Raw genomic sequence first — 20,897 nt, forward strand, 5'->3', positions numbered from 1 at the left:
CAATAAAATTAAGTAGCGAAAGTAGTTAAATATTTCAATTACATGTATGTATTAATACATAACGAGAACGAGGATATTTTGTAAAAATCCTATTTGTTATAATTTTATACTTGCAGCTGAAATTTTCTGTAGATATTGTAAATAGAGAGTAAGAAGCATATATAAGTGCCTGTTTTTCGTATCGGTTTGTGTGTTCTATGCTTCGATGGGATACAGGAATCAGTAAGAAGTCGCAAATCAGATACTCTTGTCGAAGTCTTATAATCTAATATATTTACAGAGAACGGTCATTCGAATATATCAGTAATATACATCAACATTGCGCCGAGCCGGCTAGAGAGTTTGAAACGTCGTTCCTTCACAACCGTTCTTATACAATCTACAACAATGTATACACTTGTGTACCATTTCTCTTTGTTTCCCCCTGCATCCCCTCTCGCGCCGGATCGCAATGCGCTTTGTATCGTAGATATAGATGTACCAAGGAAGCTCGACGGATCCTCGCGAACGCCAAATTGGCTCGTGACTACTTCCTTCCGCTCGGATATGTGATGCAGAATTGAGTTTTAGATTCGACGGGTGCTCGACGATTTTCGATTTTGCGATATATCTGATGTGCCGCGCGCCCATAACTCTGAGATGTCGCGCTTCTGCGAGTTATCTTTCTCTTTGTCTGCGTCCCTTTGCGCCCCGTCAAATAGAAAAATAATTAAATGGCTATTTACAAGATGGAAAATGAATTCTGTAGTTCACACGGCGCGCCGTTTGCGCTGACCTATTGCTCTATAAAGTTTTTTTTTTTTCTTCACGATGTTTCTCGACTGACGTTACTGTTCAGAAACGTATCGGTAACATCCAACTCTTAATATCGTAGATTGGCTATCGACATTGCTCCATTAAAGAGTTACGATTGCTTGATGAGATTAGTATCCTAAGCGCTACACTTGGATTCTTCTATTAATCGACAAATCCCACTCTATGCCTTATAGTCGTACCGCTTAAAAAAAGGATAAATAAGTAAATAAAAAAAAATATATATATATAATGAAAGAAAACTACGATTTCAATGAATCAGGTTTTCTAGATATGTCTCGAAATAAGTTTCAGTGATTGTCTTAATTACAATGATTGATTACGTCTTCGCGAATTGTCACGCTTACGCCTGCATCGAACATCACATCACACAGCCTTGTTCGTGATGCTCCTCGATTGTTTGAAAAAAAACCTTCGTGTCACTCGTAATTTTTAATTCGTTTCAAGTCGCGAGGATGATGACGATGACAGAGTCGAAAGATACGAAGTATTCTTTTTATTATATCAATTATCTCGATATTATATTGCTCCTGCATTTACGATACCCGATGTCGAAGAGAGACGAGCAACGGTTTTCTAAATTCTCGAGCCAAGTGCCGATAGCTAACTAGAACATTGATATTACGTGAGAAGAGATTTAATATGATCGAATATTATCCCAGCGGCCTCAGTTACATTTATATTAAATGAGCGATTGTATAGCGAGAAATGTTAACGTCGTAACTGCAGTTGCAAGTCCTTCCTCGAGCAGGCAGATTTAGCATTTAATACTTGCCAGATAGTTAGCTGTCTATGAGGTTGCTGTCATGTCGCCAACAATTATGTATCATTGTTGGCAACATGATAGCAATATGATTAATCATTAATCAACATGGCAACAACACGATTAATTAACATGATTAATTAACATGATTAATTAATACGATTAATCACTTGATTATCTGGATTTGCGAGCGCAAATACTAAACTTTAGCACACGAGAATGAAATCCGCTTATTCTTCGATACAAGTAACATCGTGTGCAGATTTTATGTACATCGATGCAAGTTCACATGCGCGAAACGGGATAATTTACCGTCCCGTTGGGAGTCGTGCAATCGCGGCAATGGTTTTTCTCTCAGCATGTGTGGGGGACTCGAGACAAATTAAAATAAACAAATAAATTCGGAAAACAGAGATAAAATCGGGAATCTGTGGAAATTTTCACACGTCGAAATGAAACCGACTTATAATTGATATGTCTCTCTCGTGCGATTATAGAGGATCGATACGATGAAAAAGTGTCTTTGGACGTGGCATATGTAAATTCGCACGTCATGTTACTTTCCGTCAAACGATGTCGATGTCTCTAAAGATCCTAGTATCGCGGATTCCTCGACAAGATCGGCTGAGTGAGAAAGGGTGAGAAACGACCGCGACGACTCCGGAGGCAAGCGGCGAGTGAGATCCGGGAAAGAGATCGTTCGAGATGATCGAGAGTTGTTGACTCGCGGTTTATATAGCGCTGACGATGGTGTCGCGATGTCGTTGAGCCATGACGCCGACCTGGCAACTGTCCGCGCTCGATCTCGGGCTGATGTTGCATTCGATCATGGATCCGTTGCGCTTCTGAACCACCACGGAACGAAACTCGCCGCACTCGCTGGTTGAAGGCTGGTTGCCCCGCGCGCGCGCTCCCTTCGTGAGGATCCTCTTGAACGCCTCCCGGAATTCAGTGTTGAAGATGCTGTAGATTATCGGGTTGAAGGCCGAGTTACTGTAGCCGAGCCACGTGAGAACCTGGAAGAAGAAACGAGTTTTACATGCGCGACAGGAAAATCCTCAGAGATTTCTTCTATGAGATGATCCAATAAAATAATTGTCATAGCATCAAAAATAAAAATACCCCTCTTAATCGATTTTTTTAAGGGAGGAAAAAGCTCGGTCTCAAACTGAAACGATTGTAATCGAGATAAAATCGATATCCTGATGTTCTCTAAGAAGATAGAAGTCGGATCATCACCTGAAACGCTCGGAGAGGTATGCAGGTCTTGCAATAGGCTGCGACAATGTTGACGCAGAAGAAGGGCACCCAGCACACCAGGAATACGCCCATGATTACGCCGACGGTGATCGCGGCCTTGTGGTCGGATACATGGTAAGGACTGGTCGGCTTCGTCTTCGTCTGCGGCTTCGGTGGTTTGCAGCGACTGCTCTTCGAGCGAAAACTCTTGGCCATCGAGGTGTCCGGCAGCTTCGTCACCGCTCGGATGCTCTTCACGTGTTTCTGCGCGTAGCAATAGAGCCTAAAAAGAGGAACACATCGTGTATAGTCATGTCAAATAATGAAAATTGAAAATTTTCTCTTGAAAATTTTGTTTCATCAATATGATTTTAATGATAATTTATTAGCGACTCATTGTTTTGCTAAACGAGTGTAAAGACGCACGCAAGAAGCTTATTGCGTATACGCGATTTATCTCCTATTCACTGCGAATTTTCAAACAAAGATCTCTTGTTCGAGACTGAGTGCATTGTTTTGGTTTTGCTCGAAGCAGCTTGGATTATCGCGGTTGGTCATGCTTCGTAAAATTGCGTGCGAGCCATATCACTCGTGAAGATTATAGCGATGATTAGCGACGAGTGTGGAAGTAAAAAGTTAAATTAATAGTTCCCGAGCGGCGATGAACGCGCGCGCGAGCATTCTTACCTGCAATAAATACCCAACATCACGATGCAGGGCACGTAGAAAGATATGCAAGAAGACACCACCGCATAGGTGGGTGTAATGTCTAGGGAACACGTAGGGTGCTCCTGTAAGGGTAAAAGACGAGTAAAATTAACGGAGGATAACGTGAGGATTGCGCAAACTACTTCGGACGTGAAATGAAAAATGTCATCTATTTTTAATCCCTTAGCTATTCGAAAGCACAAACTACGACGATTCACACACAGAAAAAAAAGGACATTCTTGTTTTGAAAATATATTTAGTTTTAACATCTTGAAATGAGATTTTATTGCGTTAATTAAAGAAAAATATAATTGCTTGAATAATTGCTTACTTGAATGAAGCCATTTTATATAGTTTAATCAAGAAAAATATATTCTTATGATTTAAAATTTAATTTTCTTGAATGGAAAAGAAACAATGTTAGATAGAAAATAACATTTTTAAATCAAATATTATAATTTTCTTAAAGTAGAATTAAATAATTATATATTCTTGAAGCGACAATTACAATATTAAAATAAGACTATAAAATTGTTGAAATTTAAAATTATTAAATTCTTTTAAGATTATAAATTGTTGCGTATATACGAAACAATGAACGCGTTAGTTTAAGTATATAAGTTTTGATTTGACACTTATTTTTTTTCTGTGCATGTATCTTCTTTACAAAGTTCGACGCGAATTTAATTTTTTCCGCAATCGACATATGTTGCATCCGATTGATATTTATAATTGCAGATTTTTTTTTAATATAATGTGCACTTCAAATATCGAAGTAGACGGGATGCATATTTCATAAATTTCAAGCGAAAAGGATTTCTCGCGATAATTAAAAGCAATAGTTTGCATCAGAAAAATTGAAAGAAGAAAAAAGGTGACTTTATCAAATTTTAATATTAATATTAATAAACTAAAATGACTAAATTATATAATTGTTATACCTCCACTGCATCGTTATAACTCTTCGGTGTATCTTCATTTCTGTGAAGATCTAGACTGATCGGTACGAAGGATATGAGTCCTGCAAGGAGCCACACAACAACGATACCACCAATGGCAACTCTCCTGGTTACCCAACGGCCGTATCTAAAAAATAAAATACAATCCTTTAACTTAATTCTCCACAATATCCTCAGTTTATTGAAACTAATTAATTTATCAGAATTAAATTCTTTCAAGTGTAATTATGATATCTTATAAAAATAACGAAATATAATATATAATTCTTATTTTTTCAATCTTAAAAATATTAAAATTTAGTGGGAAAAGTTTGCATGCATGTTTCAAGCAAAAAATAATTATAATCCTTTTTTAATTTACGATTGTTTAGTTGTTCTTCTCGAAAAACTATGATTTTATGGCCTCACCTGAGAGGATCCTTGATGTGTATGTAACGATCGAGCGATATGGCGCATAGATTCAAGATAGAGGCAGTGCTGCACATAACATCGAAGGCGATCCAGATGTCGCAGAACCACAGCCCGAAGACCCAGTAACCGAGGAGATCGTTGACTCCGGCAAAGGTCATCACCAGCCCACCGACGAAGAGGTCGGCGACGGCCAGGGAGGCCAGGAAGAGGTTGCCGATCCTCCGCAGCCCGCGGTCGGTGTAGATCGCGACGCACACCAGGACGTTGCCGGCGACGGAGAAGAATATCAGGATCACGAGGAGGAATCCTGCGGATATATCGGCAGAGATTCGTCTGACGGAGAATCTCCAGGACACGCTGCTATTTTCGCCCCTCGAAGCGCGTGCCTTAAGAAATCCGCTCGTGTCGCCGATGAAATATGATTCATCGGATCGAACACTATTATCAAATGGCCCGGAATGTTGGACGCCCCATCATAATAGAGATATATTTCGAGCAATATTTTTAACATTAAGATGTTTCACCCTGTGCGTGATCATCAATATAATATTCGTGAGGGAAAAATCTCAATTTTTATTTTAACGAAATAATCTCTGGCAGATTTGATATCGATATGATTCATGCTAGGGGAGCTTTGAGGTAGTCATAATTTCTTGCAATATACTTGACATTTATATATATTTTTTTAAATTAAATCATGAATAAGAATGCTTACGAGAGGTACAATTGAATGAAATTGAATAAAATTAACGAAGGGACGATAAATCCGTTCTGTTATACACGCATATCACCTTTAAAGGATTAGGTTCAGCAAGTATATAACTTGCTTCTCGCAAACCTTTATTTTATCGATAACGTAAGCGCGCGCGCTCTATATATTACAATAATTGATGTTAAAACGTCGGTTATAGGAAAAATCTTATTATCCCTTAAAATTTCTCCGTATATCTTTCTCTTATATATAAAATATTATCTACAGAGAATTTCATTTTCAATAAAAAAGCTAAGAGACGTTTATACAAATTTAAATAAATTTAAATAAATGATCATAACATATTTCCTGAGTATTTTAATTTCAAAATCTATTAAAATACAATTCTCGAAAGCATGAAATCAAAACTTTTAGATTGTTAAATTTTAAATTAAAAAAATTTGTACATATACCATTTCTATTACTATACTATTACTATGACGATATCTCGATGTAGAAGGCACGCCAAGAATCACAAAATTATTGAACAGAGTTTGACAGTTGGTGGCGAGCGTGGTACAGAAATTATGACACTCACCCTCGGGACCTACGTCCAATCATAATTTATTCGATTTTATCGGTTATATTAAGCGGCAAAAGGGGTCTCGGGAAGGTGGTAGAAAGCGGTATACGAGGTAAGGGTAGCAGAATGGTGTCGAGAGATGAGGGCTAAAGGGGAAAGGCAGAGACTACCGTGGTATGATTGGACGGTAGGTCGGATCGGAGGTCTTCCGAGAAAAGGCACTCTCAGGAGGCTGTCTTCGAGGGGCGACTCGCGATCGATCAAATGGAAAGTTTAGCGAACCAACTAGGAGCACCGACAGCAGCGAGAAAGCGTCTTCAGGCAGATCTTCTTCTTCCCCGTCTGTCAGATTACTCTGCGGAAAGACAAAGAGAGAAATACGTGTGAATGCGGGTCTTATCTTTCGATTGTTATGATTGATGCGAGGCAGGAGAAGATGGAATTAGCTTGGCTAATCGATCCCCGTGTCAGACAAGACTACGTAACAATAGCGTGATACACTGCGATGATTGTCAAGACACTTTTACGACGAGACTACGCAGACAGAGCACAAAAAGCACCGTAAAGACGTCTAAAGGATGTGAAGAGACATCTAATAGCTGAAACTACCTGACGTCTTCTGGATTTTCAGAAACACAGCACTTGGACACATCCATGCATACATACGTATCTTATGGATTTACGGTAAAATCGTGATAAAAGAACGCAATGTTTAATATTCTTCATTGTAATTATCGTCGCGCAAAAAAAGTTGCCTTAGTCCAGTTAGCTCTTTACGGCGGTGTAGGCAGGTAGGCGCTAATTATCCGCGCCAGGCAAGCAATTACGACCTGCTGGCATTTTATCGTGGGATTTATCCGGCGACCGAGACCACCCGTGACGTATTTCATTGATAAAGCTCAGGTATTACTCGCGATGATTAGAGGATACGAGGCCGAGATGTATTCGCGGTGCTATTAATTTGAATCACACCTGTCTGCGTACGGCGTGGGTGCGGTAATCGATATTTATACGTAATTTCGCGGTTAAATCTGCATAATGCGCCAGTCGAAAACAAATATCTCAATATCTCGTCGTATTTCGCGAAACGGATATACGCAACGTCCTCCGGAATCAATCATACCGCGAGTTCGGCGCAATCATGATAATTTATGTAACGCGTCGCGTTGAGATCTCGCGGTGAACTTTCGAAAGTAGAACGACGTTTATCGATTCATTAGATATGCAATGCAGCATACACTGTACTGAGCTACTTTATATTCTACATTCTAGCACGGTTTATATTATATATTACATTAAGCTGCACACTCTTATATTACTCAGCTCAAGAAACACTCGGTTTCGCGAAATTTTGCACGTGGAATAATTATCGCCGATGCAAATTATGCGCCAGTACTTATGAATTTAAAGTAAGCACAGTCGCGATAAGCGACAGTGGGTATTTTCAAAAAATTCCAATTCAATCGGAATAGAATTTCCATTTCCACAAGTTGAAATTGCATCTCCTTCGCTCCAATTTTCCAGTTGATTTCCAACTAATTGCTCCGATTCGCGCCAATTTCTGTGACTCTTCATAGACGCTTTATCTTAGATCTGGCTCAAGAGATTTCCTATTATTTGATGTCAAATTGGCATTCAATTCATATCGCATAGATTAGAAGTAATTTTCCCATCGGGCGTCTCGAAGATAAATTATTCTCATTTCGTCGTAAAAAATATTGAAAAAATTGGCATGGCAAAATAATCGAATGGCATATTGGTGACAAAATTTTATAAAATACAAATGTTTTTATATTTCGTATTCAAGATGGCTTTTATAAATCTTTCAAATAAATCAACATACACTGATTAAAAAAGTTATAAAGAATATTTTACAATATAAGAACGTTTGAAAATACAATTTAAAAAATACAAGTTTTTATAAATCGCACGTTATTTCGCTTAATGCGAGTGCTCTATTTATTCTTCTTTATTTATTATCCACAAAAGTGGATTGTATAAGCGTTTAAATGATATTTTGAAGATATTATTCTTTGTTTACACTTTAAACTTGGGTAGATTTACATATAACTGTGTGTGTCTCACTTTTTGAAAAAATAAATATATCCTAAGAAAAATATTAAAATATTAAACAGTGTAAATTTCAATAAACAATCTATAATTAAATAATCTATATTTAAATTATTTAAATTATTTAAATTATTTTATTTTATATTTAAATTATTTTATAATCTATAATTATTAATCTATATTTAAATAATCTATTTTACATTTAAAAAATGTAAATTATTTTCATAAAGACTTTAACGCAAGGTTTTACTTTATACGTCAATTTTCTCAACATCTTTTACGAGATACAAATACTTTGTCTTTGAAATAAAGCTTGATAGATCACGTTTTCTGGATTCAGTACAGGTAATAGTGATTGAGATACATGTCCTTACAATATATCTCATCGCATTAAGCGTTCTAATGGCCTCTTCTATTTATATACATACCATTTCGATATAATGTACAGTAAGAGCGTGAATGAACTTGTAAGATAAAAATGCATTAACGTGACAAAGAAACGTGCTTCAGAAAATGTGTAGTGATTACACAGTAAAAAATTGTGCGTCCATATGTTAAAATTTTCTTCTGTTACCACGTTTTGATCAGTACTTTAATGTAAAATAAACATACAACTTATATGTTATTATTTTTATAACGTTTTCAAGTGTTACTTTCATGTCAGCTTCATGACTTAACACTTTGTATATGTCTCTTAGAAATAGAATATTATTTTGAGTATTTTTAACATAATCATTTTAAACAATCAACATGTCTCAAAGTCAGTTTAACATTCTAAGAAAAGTTAAAGTGAATCTTCAAATAATCTTGAACATTGACATACAAAATAATCAAATTTACTAAAATCAAATGTTTCTATTACAAATAATTTAAGTTAAAATAATTACTATTATATGTTAATGTCCTACAACAATTCTTACGAGTTATTGTAACTATTTTTTCATGTAATTTTTAATTAATTTATATCTTATTTTTACATTACACTTAAAGTCACAATAACAAAAATAAATGTAAAGTATCGTGTCAATTATTTAACATTTTTAGTTTGTCAATAAGTAACATACGACGAATAAGTTATTTTAACTTAAAATTTAGAGTAGACTTTCTGGGACATGTAAAAAATGTTATAATTAACACTTTATTTTTTACTGTTTAACGCGAGAGCACAATCGACCTTTAATGAACCATCTTTGTTATTGTGCGACTTGTTAGCATTATAGTTACACAGTTTACAATTATCTTTTTACAATTTTACGAACATAAATTTTTCTAGATCCGTCAAAATTAGCAAATGACATGCGGCGATTTATATAAACGCGTCGATAACTCTCTTTCGATTAACATCTCGTCAGTGGGTCGCATCGTTTTCTATTTCGTGCGACTAATTCCTCCGTCTGAAAGTTTATAGGTATAACGTGTGTGACATATATATCTCGATCATCATTTATTTCCTTTCTCTCACGACTTTCGTTCAAGAAGACCGGTTTGGGTCAACGATCGATTCGTTCTGGGAACGACGATTTGTACCTGTATTTGGCAGTCACTGTGATTCGACCTGAGAGTCAGCTCGAGGAAATAAACGAAACGATAAATGTGGGAAACTTGCGCTTTCTTCGGAAATGTTTTGCGGCTATTCATTAATTCGCATCTCCGGAAACATAGGTGTATTCGCGCGGTGAAAGCGTTTTGTCATTTATCATGCACGTTCCCGTTTTGCTGTTGAGATTAATCAAATTATTGCACAAATATAAACATACGTCAAATTATTACTAAAATTCTTTCTGTTTAAATATTTTCTCATTCAAAAGTCCATATTTTCGTAAACCATTAATTACTTGTGAAGACTGAAGAAGAGAAGATCAAGTTTTTAATTTGTTTTATGAAATAAGTTTCCTTTTTTCAATCTGATAAAACGAGAAATTATTTTCTTTAACAGCCGCCAATATCTGGAAGTTTTAAAATTAAATTCTGTCAAAAATTATTACATTCAATATTATTAATTATCGTATTTAGTTCGATCGTTAAATCGCACTATCTGTAACTTGTACATAGCTAGACCGTCCACATTTCTACGCCTCGTGATATACGAGCTTACAGTTTCGAACTGTATACAATAGTTTGCGAATAAATCTATTACAGCACCTATCGCAGATGCGTGTGTGAAGATAACAGGAACGGCGATGCAACACCGGCTGCAGTTTAAAGCTCGAGCAAGAAAAGTTATCGCGGTCCATATGCGATGAAAATAGTAGAAAAAGAAATGACGCGTGCGAGTAGGATTTAATGAACGACGAAAACGAGGCACAAAAAAAATTTAAAAAAAAAATAAAAAAAGCGTATCGAACGCGCGAAAAAAGTGGAAACGCTCTCGTTTAGTTTTATGCGAAATTGCTTTTACGCCCCTTCAAACGTTGCTGTCATAGACAATCGATCCATGCAAATTATGTTATAACCGTTTCTATCCATTTCGATATACGTTGTTTTTCTCTCTCTCTCTTTCTTTCTTTTTCTCCGGACATAAATCTACTGACAGTTGTAGTCAGAAAGGATGCCGCCAATTTTCACCAAATCGCTTTCTTCTCATTAGAGGCAAACCTACTTATAGTAGGTTGTCTTACATATGTTTACGCGAACAGGTTCTCTACTAGATTCTCGTTTTTATCACGCTGAGATTTATGAATGTGCTCGATTTTGTGTTCCACGCGAATTGAACATCTACAGAAAATATTCGTTATATTCTACGATTAAACATATGCTCGTTTATTATCTCAACATGTTCAAATAATGCGTTTTGCATCAAAGGCTATGATTCTCAGAATTAAAATTAACCGGTATACCATCTGACGTATTATTCGCGTGTTCTTACTCGCTATTTCCTGACGTCATAATCCAAAATGATAAAGTAGATCTTGATCTTGAGAATTCTTAATGGCTTGGGACATGGAACTTTCAGTTGCGGGATTGAAATTATTTCCGGAACTGAAACGGATTATACGGGGGTTGTTTGATTTATATATATATATATATATATATATTTCATATTTCTCCATACGTTTTACATTATTTCGAGCATTGCGTGACTTGGCGAGAATACTCGAGATTCTTGATATGTTCCTAGAGCAAGTTCGTATCTTATTGCGCGCGACGCGGCGGAAAATCCTCCGAAGGATTTCATCGATTCTTCGGATATATCGCTTCGCATGCATATGCAAAGGAAAGTATTTTATTGCGTCAGCGGCGGAACGTCGTGCTGCTGATAATAAACGACTGCTCAATCAGCATAGGCTATCGATCGCCCCCGCAATCATCGTGTCGCACGAGTGGTCCCTTGTGTACGTATGACCTCGAGGACGACGATTCGTGGTTTCGACAATTTACATTTCGTTAACAAAGCGACGAATGTTGGGGAAAAATTTTTCCATTAGCTGAATATTCGTGGACCGCGACTTTACCATGCGCGTCCAGTTTCTCAGTAATTGGCGCCAATTTTCGTGAAATCTCTGGGATTAAAGTTAGCCAATGTTATGGAAACGCGACGAGTTAAATAGTTTTTTCTTCAAATCAATGTATACAATTTTTATTAAAATGCTTTATAGCTATATTCATAATTTATTAATAGCCTAAGAAACAGTTCTTGAGAGAAATGTTTCCTCAAATAATTGTCAAAATCCAATTTTCACGAAATCTCTGGAATTAAAGTTAGCCAACGATTTCTCTTCCAAATAGCACGAGTCGATGTGTACAATTTTTATCAAAATATATGTTCAGCTATTGTACATGTATTACATAGTACTCATAATTCTTATTAATGATCCAAGAAACTGCTCTTGAGAAAAACATCCTCAAATAATTGCTGAAAATAAATATTCTTAAAATTAGACCAAGACAAACCAAATGTGAAACTATTTTTAAAATTACATAAAACCAAACCAGATGTAATTTCCATCTAAGATATTACATTTGGAATCTTTTCCCTTCTTTCCTTTTCTAAGAAAAAAAATCAAGATAGGTGTAGTAGATGTGTCGTAATAATTATCGAAATTACCCGCGGTCTATCGTTTTGATAGATCAAAGGAAATGTTCAATGCATGTGTGATTGCCATGTGATCAACTAATACGCTTATTCTGTTGATGTTGATCGAGAGAGAAGGTAGCGTCACATGCTCGTTACGCGCGCGATTACGGTTGCCGGCTTATTACTCGATGATTGCTCTGTTAATTTGTGCTTTAACGGTAATCGCATTGTCTGCCGACGATTGCCGGTATCTTCGACGCGACAGGGCAATATTACATGCACCGACGATGTCGCACGCGATATATATATCGCAGCGTAGATATTTAGATGTGACGTACACGAGTTTAGACACATTGCCTGTTAATTATCGGTTCACGTCGCTCGTCACCTCGATCACCTAATATTGATTTGCGCAGACTTGTCATCCACTTTCTTCTCATTTTTGGATACGACTTTCTCTGACGCCAATATTTTCAAAAAACTTTTAACTCCAGATCAAGAATGCAACGTATGAAGAAAACATAATATTTCGCAAAAGTATAAGTTTCATTCAATTTATAAATGTACATGTCATCGTCCACACGAAAGTATATATTCACTTTGGCGAGCCACTGCATGTTTTAACAAATATGTATTTTTTTTTAACGTTGGCTTCTATCGATCGTGACCTGTATATTGTGATGGAAGATTAAATAGCTGCATCCATTATTTGTCGCGTACGAAGATTATTTCGGAGATATATTTGTTCTCCCTGAAAGATAAAATCCTGTCGAAGCTCCTCCATTATCTTAAAGCGCGTTCTCGGTCCTGAGATATTTTCTTCCGTCATCGATTGAAAAGGATTCAATACGCGTCCTTAAAGAAGGAATAAGGTAACCATAAATATCAATCTCGGTATTACGGTTTTTTCGATTTTACGTGGAACCATGTCTCTCCTGCTTCTTTTTTTCCCCCGAGGAGAGGAGGACGCGTATATTGTACACTTTTCTTTCAGCACACGATCCAAAATAAAAGACCAATTTCTTTCCTCGAGGTGATATATCGGTGATATATAAACTTCTGCGAGGAAGCACAAGACAAGTATGGCTCTTCGAGCCATGTAACATTTTCTAGATAAATAAAAGATCTAAAAAAATTCAGTGAAAGGGAAAGAATAAATGCATCCGGTTTCCGTGACGGAAAAATTTCACGATATTCCTGTTCGTGACAGCATCGTGGCATGCTATTAATTCCATTTCCAGATTTGTACGCATAGCATCGGGATTATATAGTATGTATCTGTTTAACATTAATTAATAAAAACTAATTAATTAAATTATGCATAATTATGGAATATTTTAATTTATCCATAAATAAAAGGAAAAATAGATCAAAAATATATTGTAGATACAAAGTATCTCTGAAAAGAGAAAAGCCACTTGTTTTCAATATTAAAATAAAATTTTTAAAAATAGATAAAGGAATCTATAAATGAATGATAACTCGTTAAAGATTTAGGCCATTTTATATAGCAGTTTTTATTAATATCCGTGATAGTCGGCATTGTAAAATCTAACCCTAGAGAACCCGTAAGAACGGGAATTAAATCCATTTTCAGCTCGTTCTATTCGCGAATCTGAACAAACAGGACGAATCCTCGCCGACATGACACTGAATAAACATCTTCGTTGAAGGTAGAACCCTCCCTATTTCGCTTTAATTCAATTGCACGGAAATTACTGCCGCCGAATACGGTTATGATGAATAAACGTAAAATCAGAAATGTATAATTTCGTTTCGCCCAGAGCAATCTTAACGAGTTGACCAAACGCTGTCAAAACGTTCGTCTTTGATACGGGAAACCGTAAAGTTATTAATATCGCATCGGGAAACAAATTACGGGACATGCCAGAATCATGAGACGAGAGTCGAGACCCTTTTTTGCTGCGGCGATTAATCATTCAAAATATAGAAAATGTATAAACGCCGAGCGTTTTTGTTGCTAAGGGTCGGATTTAAATTTACGATTTCTGCCCTTTCATTCTTCTCGCGTGGAATTGGAATCTTCGTCCTACTTACAACTACACCGGCAATCCTTGCTCTCGTGAAAAGCTTTGAGTTGAAAGACTCGTTCAAAGTTCAGTCGAAAGGATTCGAGCCCCTTTAAAGGTGGCCCTTTGATTATACAAGAAAAAGCTTTGAGGTAATAAGAAAAATCGCTCTTCCTTTATTTATTTAACTATCATGTGGATATCATTGACAACAGTGTTAAAAAGTGTCACAATCGATATTAAACGAGCTGTGAGATTTTGATGAAAATTAAGAAGAAGAGACAAATTAATTCTCTCCGCGCGTGATATCGTCTTTTTTTCAAAATTATCAATCGAAAAATATAACGACAGTCGGAGATGGAAAAGGAGAAAGTCTATTATGGATTAATTTCACATTTTATTTTAAAAAGAAAAGAGTCATTTATCTCCTCTAGAAACAGACCCGTGCGATCGATATGTTTTATTATCGGAACATCGGTGGCCATCCTCGATTCAAGGGCCGCAGTTGGATAACCTTGGCAAATAAATAGCAAAGTTCGCTCGTAAATTGTTCAAACTCGAAGGAAGTGCGTAAAATACTGCGACGAGCATGTTATCGGATGTACGAGATTTACGACGCGTCTCCCTCGGGGGCTGATCGACGCCCTTTACTTCGGCTCATTGCGGAAACTCGTAGTAGCAGTCGACAGTTGCATCTGCCGTATCGAAAAGTGTGGTAAACGTTAACTGCATCTCCTTCACAGTATATTTGTCACCCTGCAACAGTTTATTTTATTTTCGCACGTCGCTACAAGTGATCCATCGCGCTTGGCAAACTGTCACGAAAACTCGAGTACACAATCGAGTATACCAGAGATTCATCAGCCACCATCCTTGGATGTAATATAACTTTGGGAAAATTAAATGACAATATATCTCTGTTTCTTATTTTTAATTTTCGTGGGATGTAAATTAAAAACTTTCTGAGCTGGTTCTTTTCCTTAACGATACTCTTAATGAAAACTCACTCATAATAAACGATCTTTTCTCTGTTTAGGACCATCTGCGTGTCATAATAAATATCGGAACTTTTCTTAAAAGCATGATCATTTATTTAAATGTGTTGGATACTAATCTAGTTAATCGAGCGTCACCTACATCAATTTGCATTACTGGGATCGTAAAGCGACAATGTCGAGAATTATTATTATTATTGTTCCCGGCAATTTCTAGATGTCTTATCAAGCTATTATATACGATGTAACGCTGTCAGAATTTGAAGGGAGGCTTTGTCGAGCCTACCAATACAATGAGCTCCGAACATATTACTAAGCTTGACGATAAAATCACCACAGAGATCAAAGTTTATCACGCTGGTTGCGGTAATTTACAGTACAAGGTTCTGTTGTTCTCTATAATTACTTTCTAGTGAATATTTCACCGACGGACAAACCGAGGGAATACTGCCCTTAAAAGGGAGCCGAAACGCTTTTAGGAGGTCCGCGGTTAATTATACGAGCAGAATGAAATGCGCCGAAAAAGCAGAGAACTTTATTTTAATGGTGAGGCGAAATTATTCTTTTTTTTCGTTCTTCTTCTCGTCTAAATGCTGCGATATGTATTCTTTCGTTCTCGTACCTTCTTTCAAAGATTGATCCATTATAAATAGGATTGCACGAGAAATTACTCTTGATATTATCTTGTGTTCTGCCACGAAATTCGAGATAAGATCGAAACAAGATTTTTATATAATTAGTTACCAAAAGAGTCAAAATTGTAAAAAGAGAGATTGTTGGTCTTGTCAAGATTATTGATTTTTAAAAAAAGTTAAAATGTGTATATATTTGTAAAAAAATTAGATGAGAAAAAATCACTATAATGTATGCAAGCTTAAAAAATGTATTTAGGAAATAAAAATATTTATATTAACAAATTTAGAAACACTACTCTTTTGTAAAAATAATATTATATTTTGGGAATTAAACAAATGACAAATAATAATAATTATCTTAAATTAAGATTATGTTAAATATTATTTTTAAAAATTGCTTATATTAAATAAAAATTGTTGATAAAATCGAAACAAGATACAAGACGAGATTTTTGCTACAAAGACCAAGACAGATTTAAGTTTTCGAAAATTTTCAATACCGATACAATATTTTTATGAATATTGCTTTGGCTTGTGCAACCCTAGTTGTAAAGGAATTTAAAGGGTAATCTATAAAGCGGCTTTATGGCGCGCACTTTACATAATGCATATTGCATCACAAAATTGTTTTTCACTAGGCTATAAAGTTATACATTTTTCACGAGATCGGATTAATTCCCACGCCTCACCGACGGTGACGACGGTGGGCTTTTGAACGGTTTTAAACGCCCCAGCGTAATGTAATATTTAGGTTCCTAATTTAACGCTAAGTGCAGCTGTCAAGTTTCATTTCGAGCTCTATTAGCGATATAAAATCTGAATTTTTAAAATTCGTTAAAATTTTTGCTTTTCGCGCTTTCTTCTGTCTGGAAAATTGCGTATAAATATATTAGTACATATACACTTTATATGTCAAATTATGTTTCTTATACGAATCAATATAAGTTTACGAATAATAGAATTATTTGAATATTTGGAAAGATTTTGTACAAACTATTTTGACAAAAATTTCATCTATTTTTCATGTATATTAATAAATGTTTCCACATTATGGCAAATTATTTAATGTCGGTTAACTATAAGTTGCCATTTTTACTGATAATACTACTATTATGGTACAATCTTAATTCAAGATCTTTTGTATGTATGCATGCTCTATAATAACTACTTCCGCGGAACTTATCAGAAGTTGAGTCTTTATAAAAAGGTTTACTCTCATCGTCGAGCATTTTCTCGTTTTTTTTTTTTCGCGGCTTAAGAGCGCTCTTTTCCCCATTTACTTTTATCTCTGCAACCTTTATGATCGTGTTTTTCCTTCAATGCATAAATTCATTACAAACGAGTGTCAATGTGAGTTTATTTCCGGTTTTGATAACAAGTATTTCTGTGCCTTGAATTTGTTTCGGTTTTAACTCATTGTATTTATTGTGATATGACTTTTAGAAAATTATATGACGTAATCGTGAATGATGATTTTTCTTAAAATGTCGCTAATAAGTTTTTGTATTATTTATGAATATCAAGGATGCAGAATTATACAGAAGTTTCTGTGTAAAATCTGTATATAAAGAGTACGCTTTTGTAAAATTTTGTTATGATATAAAAGTTCTTTCACACGTGAAATTTTATTAAAAGTATTTAAAAAGCTGATGCAAATACACATTATTTTGTTTATTTATTTAAAAAGTAATGTGAATTTTTAATTTCTTTCCAACGAGAACGTTGAGAAAATTTAAATAAGATATAAATAATGTACACCGTAAAAATTATTGCATATTTGTCTTTTCTTTTACAAATATATTATTTTCACCGCGTATATTAATATAATATATAATTTTTCATTTTTTCAATAAGAAAAGATTTAAAGTTTAATTTGATTTTAATTAGTGTACGTGTTTATAAAGAAAGGAAAACTTAACTGTTTTTTAAAAACACAAAATCTGAAAGAAATGAAAATATATTCATCATCACTGATATATACGTTTATTCCAACTATATCATGTTAACCGTCACCAACACGTCAGCAAGAGTTCTCGATTTTCTCGCGACTTTAATTTTTCACACTCTATGCAATTCACTTATACGACTGAAACGGTACTTGACACGATGATACAGTGAAAAATAGAAATACTGAAGAGTCATTCAGCATCAAACAGACCATTTTTTCTGCAGTGGAATGAAAACTGAAATAAGCACATTCTCAAGTGGCGAGATCGTCTCTCAAATTATTTAAATGCGATATAAATTTTCAATTTTAAATTGAGATACTGACATCTCAATTCCAAGTTAGGAAAAATTAAGGTTGTAACTTTTCTCTCTTTCTCAATGTGAAATTAATCATGCCAACTTTTATCGAATTAAATCGTAAGAAAATTATAAAATTTCATTTTAAATCTAAATAAAAATTCCCTTCTTTGTATATTTCATATAATGCTTATAATAAATGTAATGCTTTGATCTTCTTCTTTCTAAAAGTCTTTGGAAATTTTGAGTGGGACTCACAGAATCTATTATTAAGATTAAGACTTGTAGATCCATACGCTGTTTATATTATTTCGCGCGTATTAATTCGGAGTTCGCAAAGTTCTTATCCATCGATAATCGTACTTGTTGTCCTCGCTGCCGAACCGGAATCAATTTCCACGAGTTCTTGTCGATGAGTTTGCGCATCGCCATCGACAGGCCACTCGCTGATATCTCTCATCATCCCAAACTGATTCCACGGGGCTAATAGGCTGAATCATTTCGCGCCTGATGGGAAATTCAATCAACGCTTATCACAAAGCGGGTCTGACAAAAAGATGGTAACGTTTTAGTTTCTTTCCAAAGTGTATATATATATTTTTTGTGATGCGCTATTATTACTCTGATATAGGACGAAAGAAGAAAATTAATTTTTCTTTCGTGTTTTGATTAAAATATTACAGCAACTGCTAGTTGCATTCGATAAATGTTTGAAAAAGATTATCTTTAACAAAAAATTAAATTAATTAACTATTTTTCAATCTTAAAAATTCTCCTCATGATTAACGATAAAATTAATCTTTAAATTAACGAGATAATTGCAAAAGTTATATGATTCTGATTCATAGTAATAAAACATGCAAGCAAATGGATCGACATGCATGATAATGAATCGCAATCATGATTTGCGGTCTCTTTTATGTTACAAAACTTATATACATATATATTTTCTGTTTTGTATGTAGTCAATTTATTTTAACGATGTGATTTAGCTGCGGCATCATACAAAAATTGAAATTTAATTTTATGTCTACCTATATCTCGTGGGCGACCCGAAAAATTAGAATACGAGAGATTGTTACAGGTTTAAATGGAAAATCGAGATTGCTCGCGTCATGCGCGGATACGCGTGAACGATCATTGTGTCATGGTAGCGTGGGTGCGAATATACGACCGCATAATTCAAGCATCTCGTTACACATACTGCCAATGTATTATCCGATACGCGAATTGATTTTCAATATCCAGCGTGTGAAACCGTGGCTAAAGGTAAACCCGTGCGCGCCGGAATTATATGAATCTTAATATATTGGCTGCCATCGTATGTACATTATATTCTCTATATATATGTAACTGCTTCTATATATTTTCTACTTTCTGTGCTACTATATTTCCATGAATGACAGTTTGCATTGAGACCATTTCCATTGTAACCGTTTTTATTTTAAGAGGATCGCTGTGATTTCCGCAGGAATACGAAAGTAAACATAATCGAAATATTTTTCCTTGAATTCTTTGAAAAATCTTCTATAAACGAAACGAGCCTTAGAGAACTCTATTTCTATAAACTTTCAAAAAACTTAACAAGATAAGATTCATCTCATCAAATTTTTCAATAAAATAATTTTGAAAAACGAATATTATATATTTTACGGATGATGTCATCAAACATACAATTGTGATGGACTCAATGATGGAATATTTCACCGAAATGTCCAGATGAAAGACTATTGTCTATTGACGATTTCAATCATCTTCTGTGGCTACCCACGGCAAAATAGTTTCCGTTGTACGTGTATATGCAGAAATATGTATTTTTGTTTTCAGAAAAGTGTCATCGGAAAAGACAAAAGTGTAGCCATAAAAGATGTATGACAAGTTACAGTCAGCTGGAGAAATAATGCAGCAGACTGGTCAATTATATATTCTCTAGAAATATTCTTTGTTTAAGCAATTTATCCTTAAGTTAAATTTGATCTCGCTTATATGTATAATTAAATTTTCAGATTCGTCTACGATTGTAGTCGTTCTTTTTCTATTTTCTCGTTTTGCTTCTAATAGCACGATCATTTCTAATTATCAATTTAATCGCATTAAAAAGGATTACAAAAAAAAAACAATTCTCGCTACAGATAAACTGAACATCTAAGAAAAGTGCAGGAAATAACGGAGCGCCTTGTTACGTACGCTATAAATAAGAATTATCGGAGAACATCGGAAAGAAAAATTTTATGTGACGCGTTTCCTTCTCGATCCGATCTCGAGAGACATTGTATTGAAAATCCACTGGTAAATCGCCTTAAGAGTTCTGTAAATGTCTTTTGTACGTGCCTTATATTCTCCTCCAAAGTCGGTGATTAATTGCCAATTGTTCATAATTAAGACATCCATTATCTCTAGCAACGATATTTATTTTATAGATGATCACGAATAGAGCTAAATGGAACTTTCAAAAGAAAAAAAGAGAGAAGGGCAAAGTCGGTTGAATGATGCTATTTGAAGCCCTCGAAGCCTTGCCTATCAAATGTGTAATCCTTTGAAAGTTCCTTTTCGTTTTATTTTCAATGCGGCACAATTGGACCATTTGTTATTGAAAGTGTATACCAATCAATAACTTCATTGAAAGAGCGATTCGAGAGCGAAAAAGCGGCGTGGACGCTCATAAGTCTGGCCTTCTCATTTTAATCAGTTCCTCTTTCGGAATATGAAAAATAATATGTGGATGAAATATCATTTATTC

At 35.1% G+C, this 20,897-nt stretch overlaps 1 protein-coding gene across 7 annotated transcripts in view; it reads right to left on the bottom strand.

The window, feature by feature from the left end:
- Positions 1 to 253: 253 nt before the first annotated feature.
- The window catches only part of Dop1 (dopamine receptor, D1), a 150,324-nt gene continuing 129,680 nt past the window's right edge, over positions 254 to 20,897 (bottom strand). For 4 of the 7 annotated variants that reach the window (XM_083103362.1, XM_083103369.1, XM_083103352.1 and 1 more), the window contains 6 exons: positions 6,451 to 6,523; positions 4,892 to 5,201; positions 4,466 to 4,610; positions 3,503 to 3,606; positions 2,816 to 3,098; positions 254 to 2,592 (listed from right to left, as the gene is read on the bottom strand). In XM_083103362.1, the coding sequence (XP_082959488.1) occupies positions 2,308 to 2,592; positions 2,816 to 3,098; positions 3,503 to 3,606; positions 4,466 to 4,610; positions 4,892 to 5,052 (978 nt within the window). In that variant the 5' untranslated portion in view covers positions 5,053 to 5,201; positions 6,451 to 6,523 and the 3' untranslated portion in view covers positions 254 to 2,307. Of the gene's footprint in view, positions 2,593 to 2,815; positions 3,099 to 3,502; positions 3,607 to 4,465; positions 4,611 to 4,891; positions 5,202 to 6,338; positions 6,425 to 6,450; positions 6,524 to 20,897 lie in introns of those variants that run through there. The other 3 variants (XM_083103363.1, XM_083103374.1, XM_083103382.1) reach the window with 2 other exon arrangements.

Source organism: Camponotus vicinus, unplaced genomic scaffold (assembly GCF_025532165.1).
Source record: "Camponotus vicinus isolate PSW18456_S1 unplaced genomic scaffold, iyCamVici1.0 SCAF_1, whole genome shotgun sequence".
Lineage (NCBI taxonomy): Eukaryota > Metazoa > Arthropoda > Insecta > Hymenoptera > Formicidae > Camponotus > Camponotus vicinus.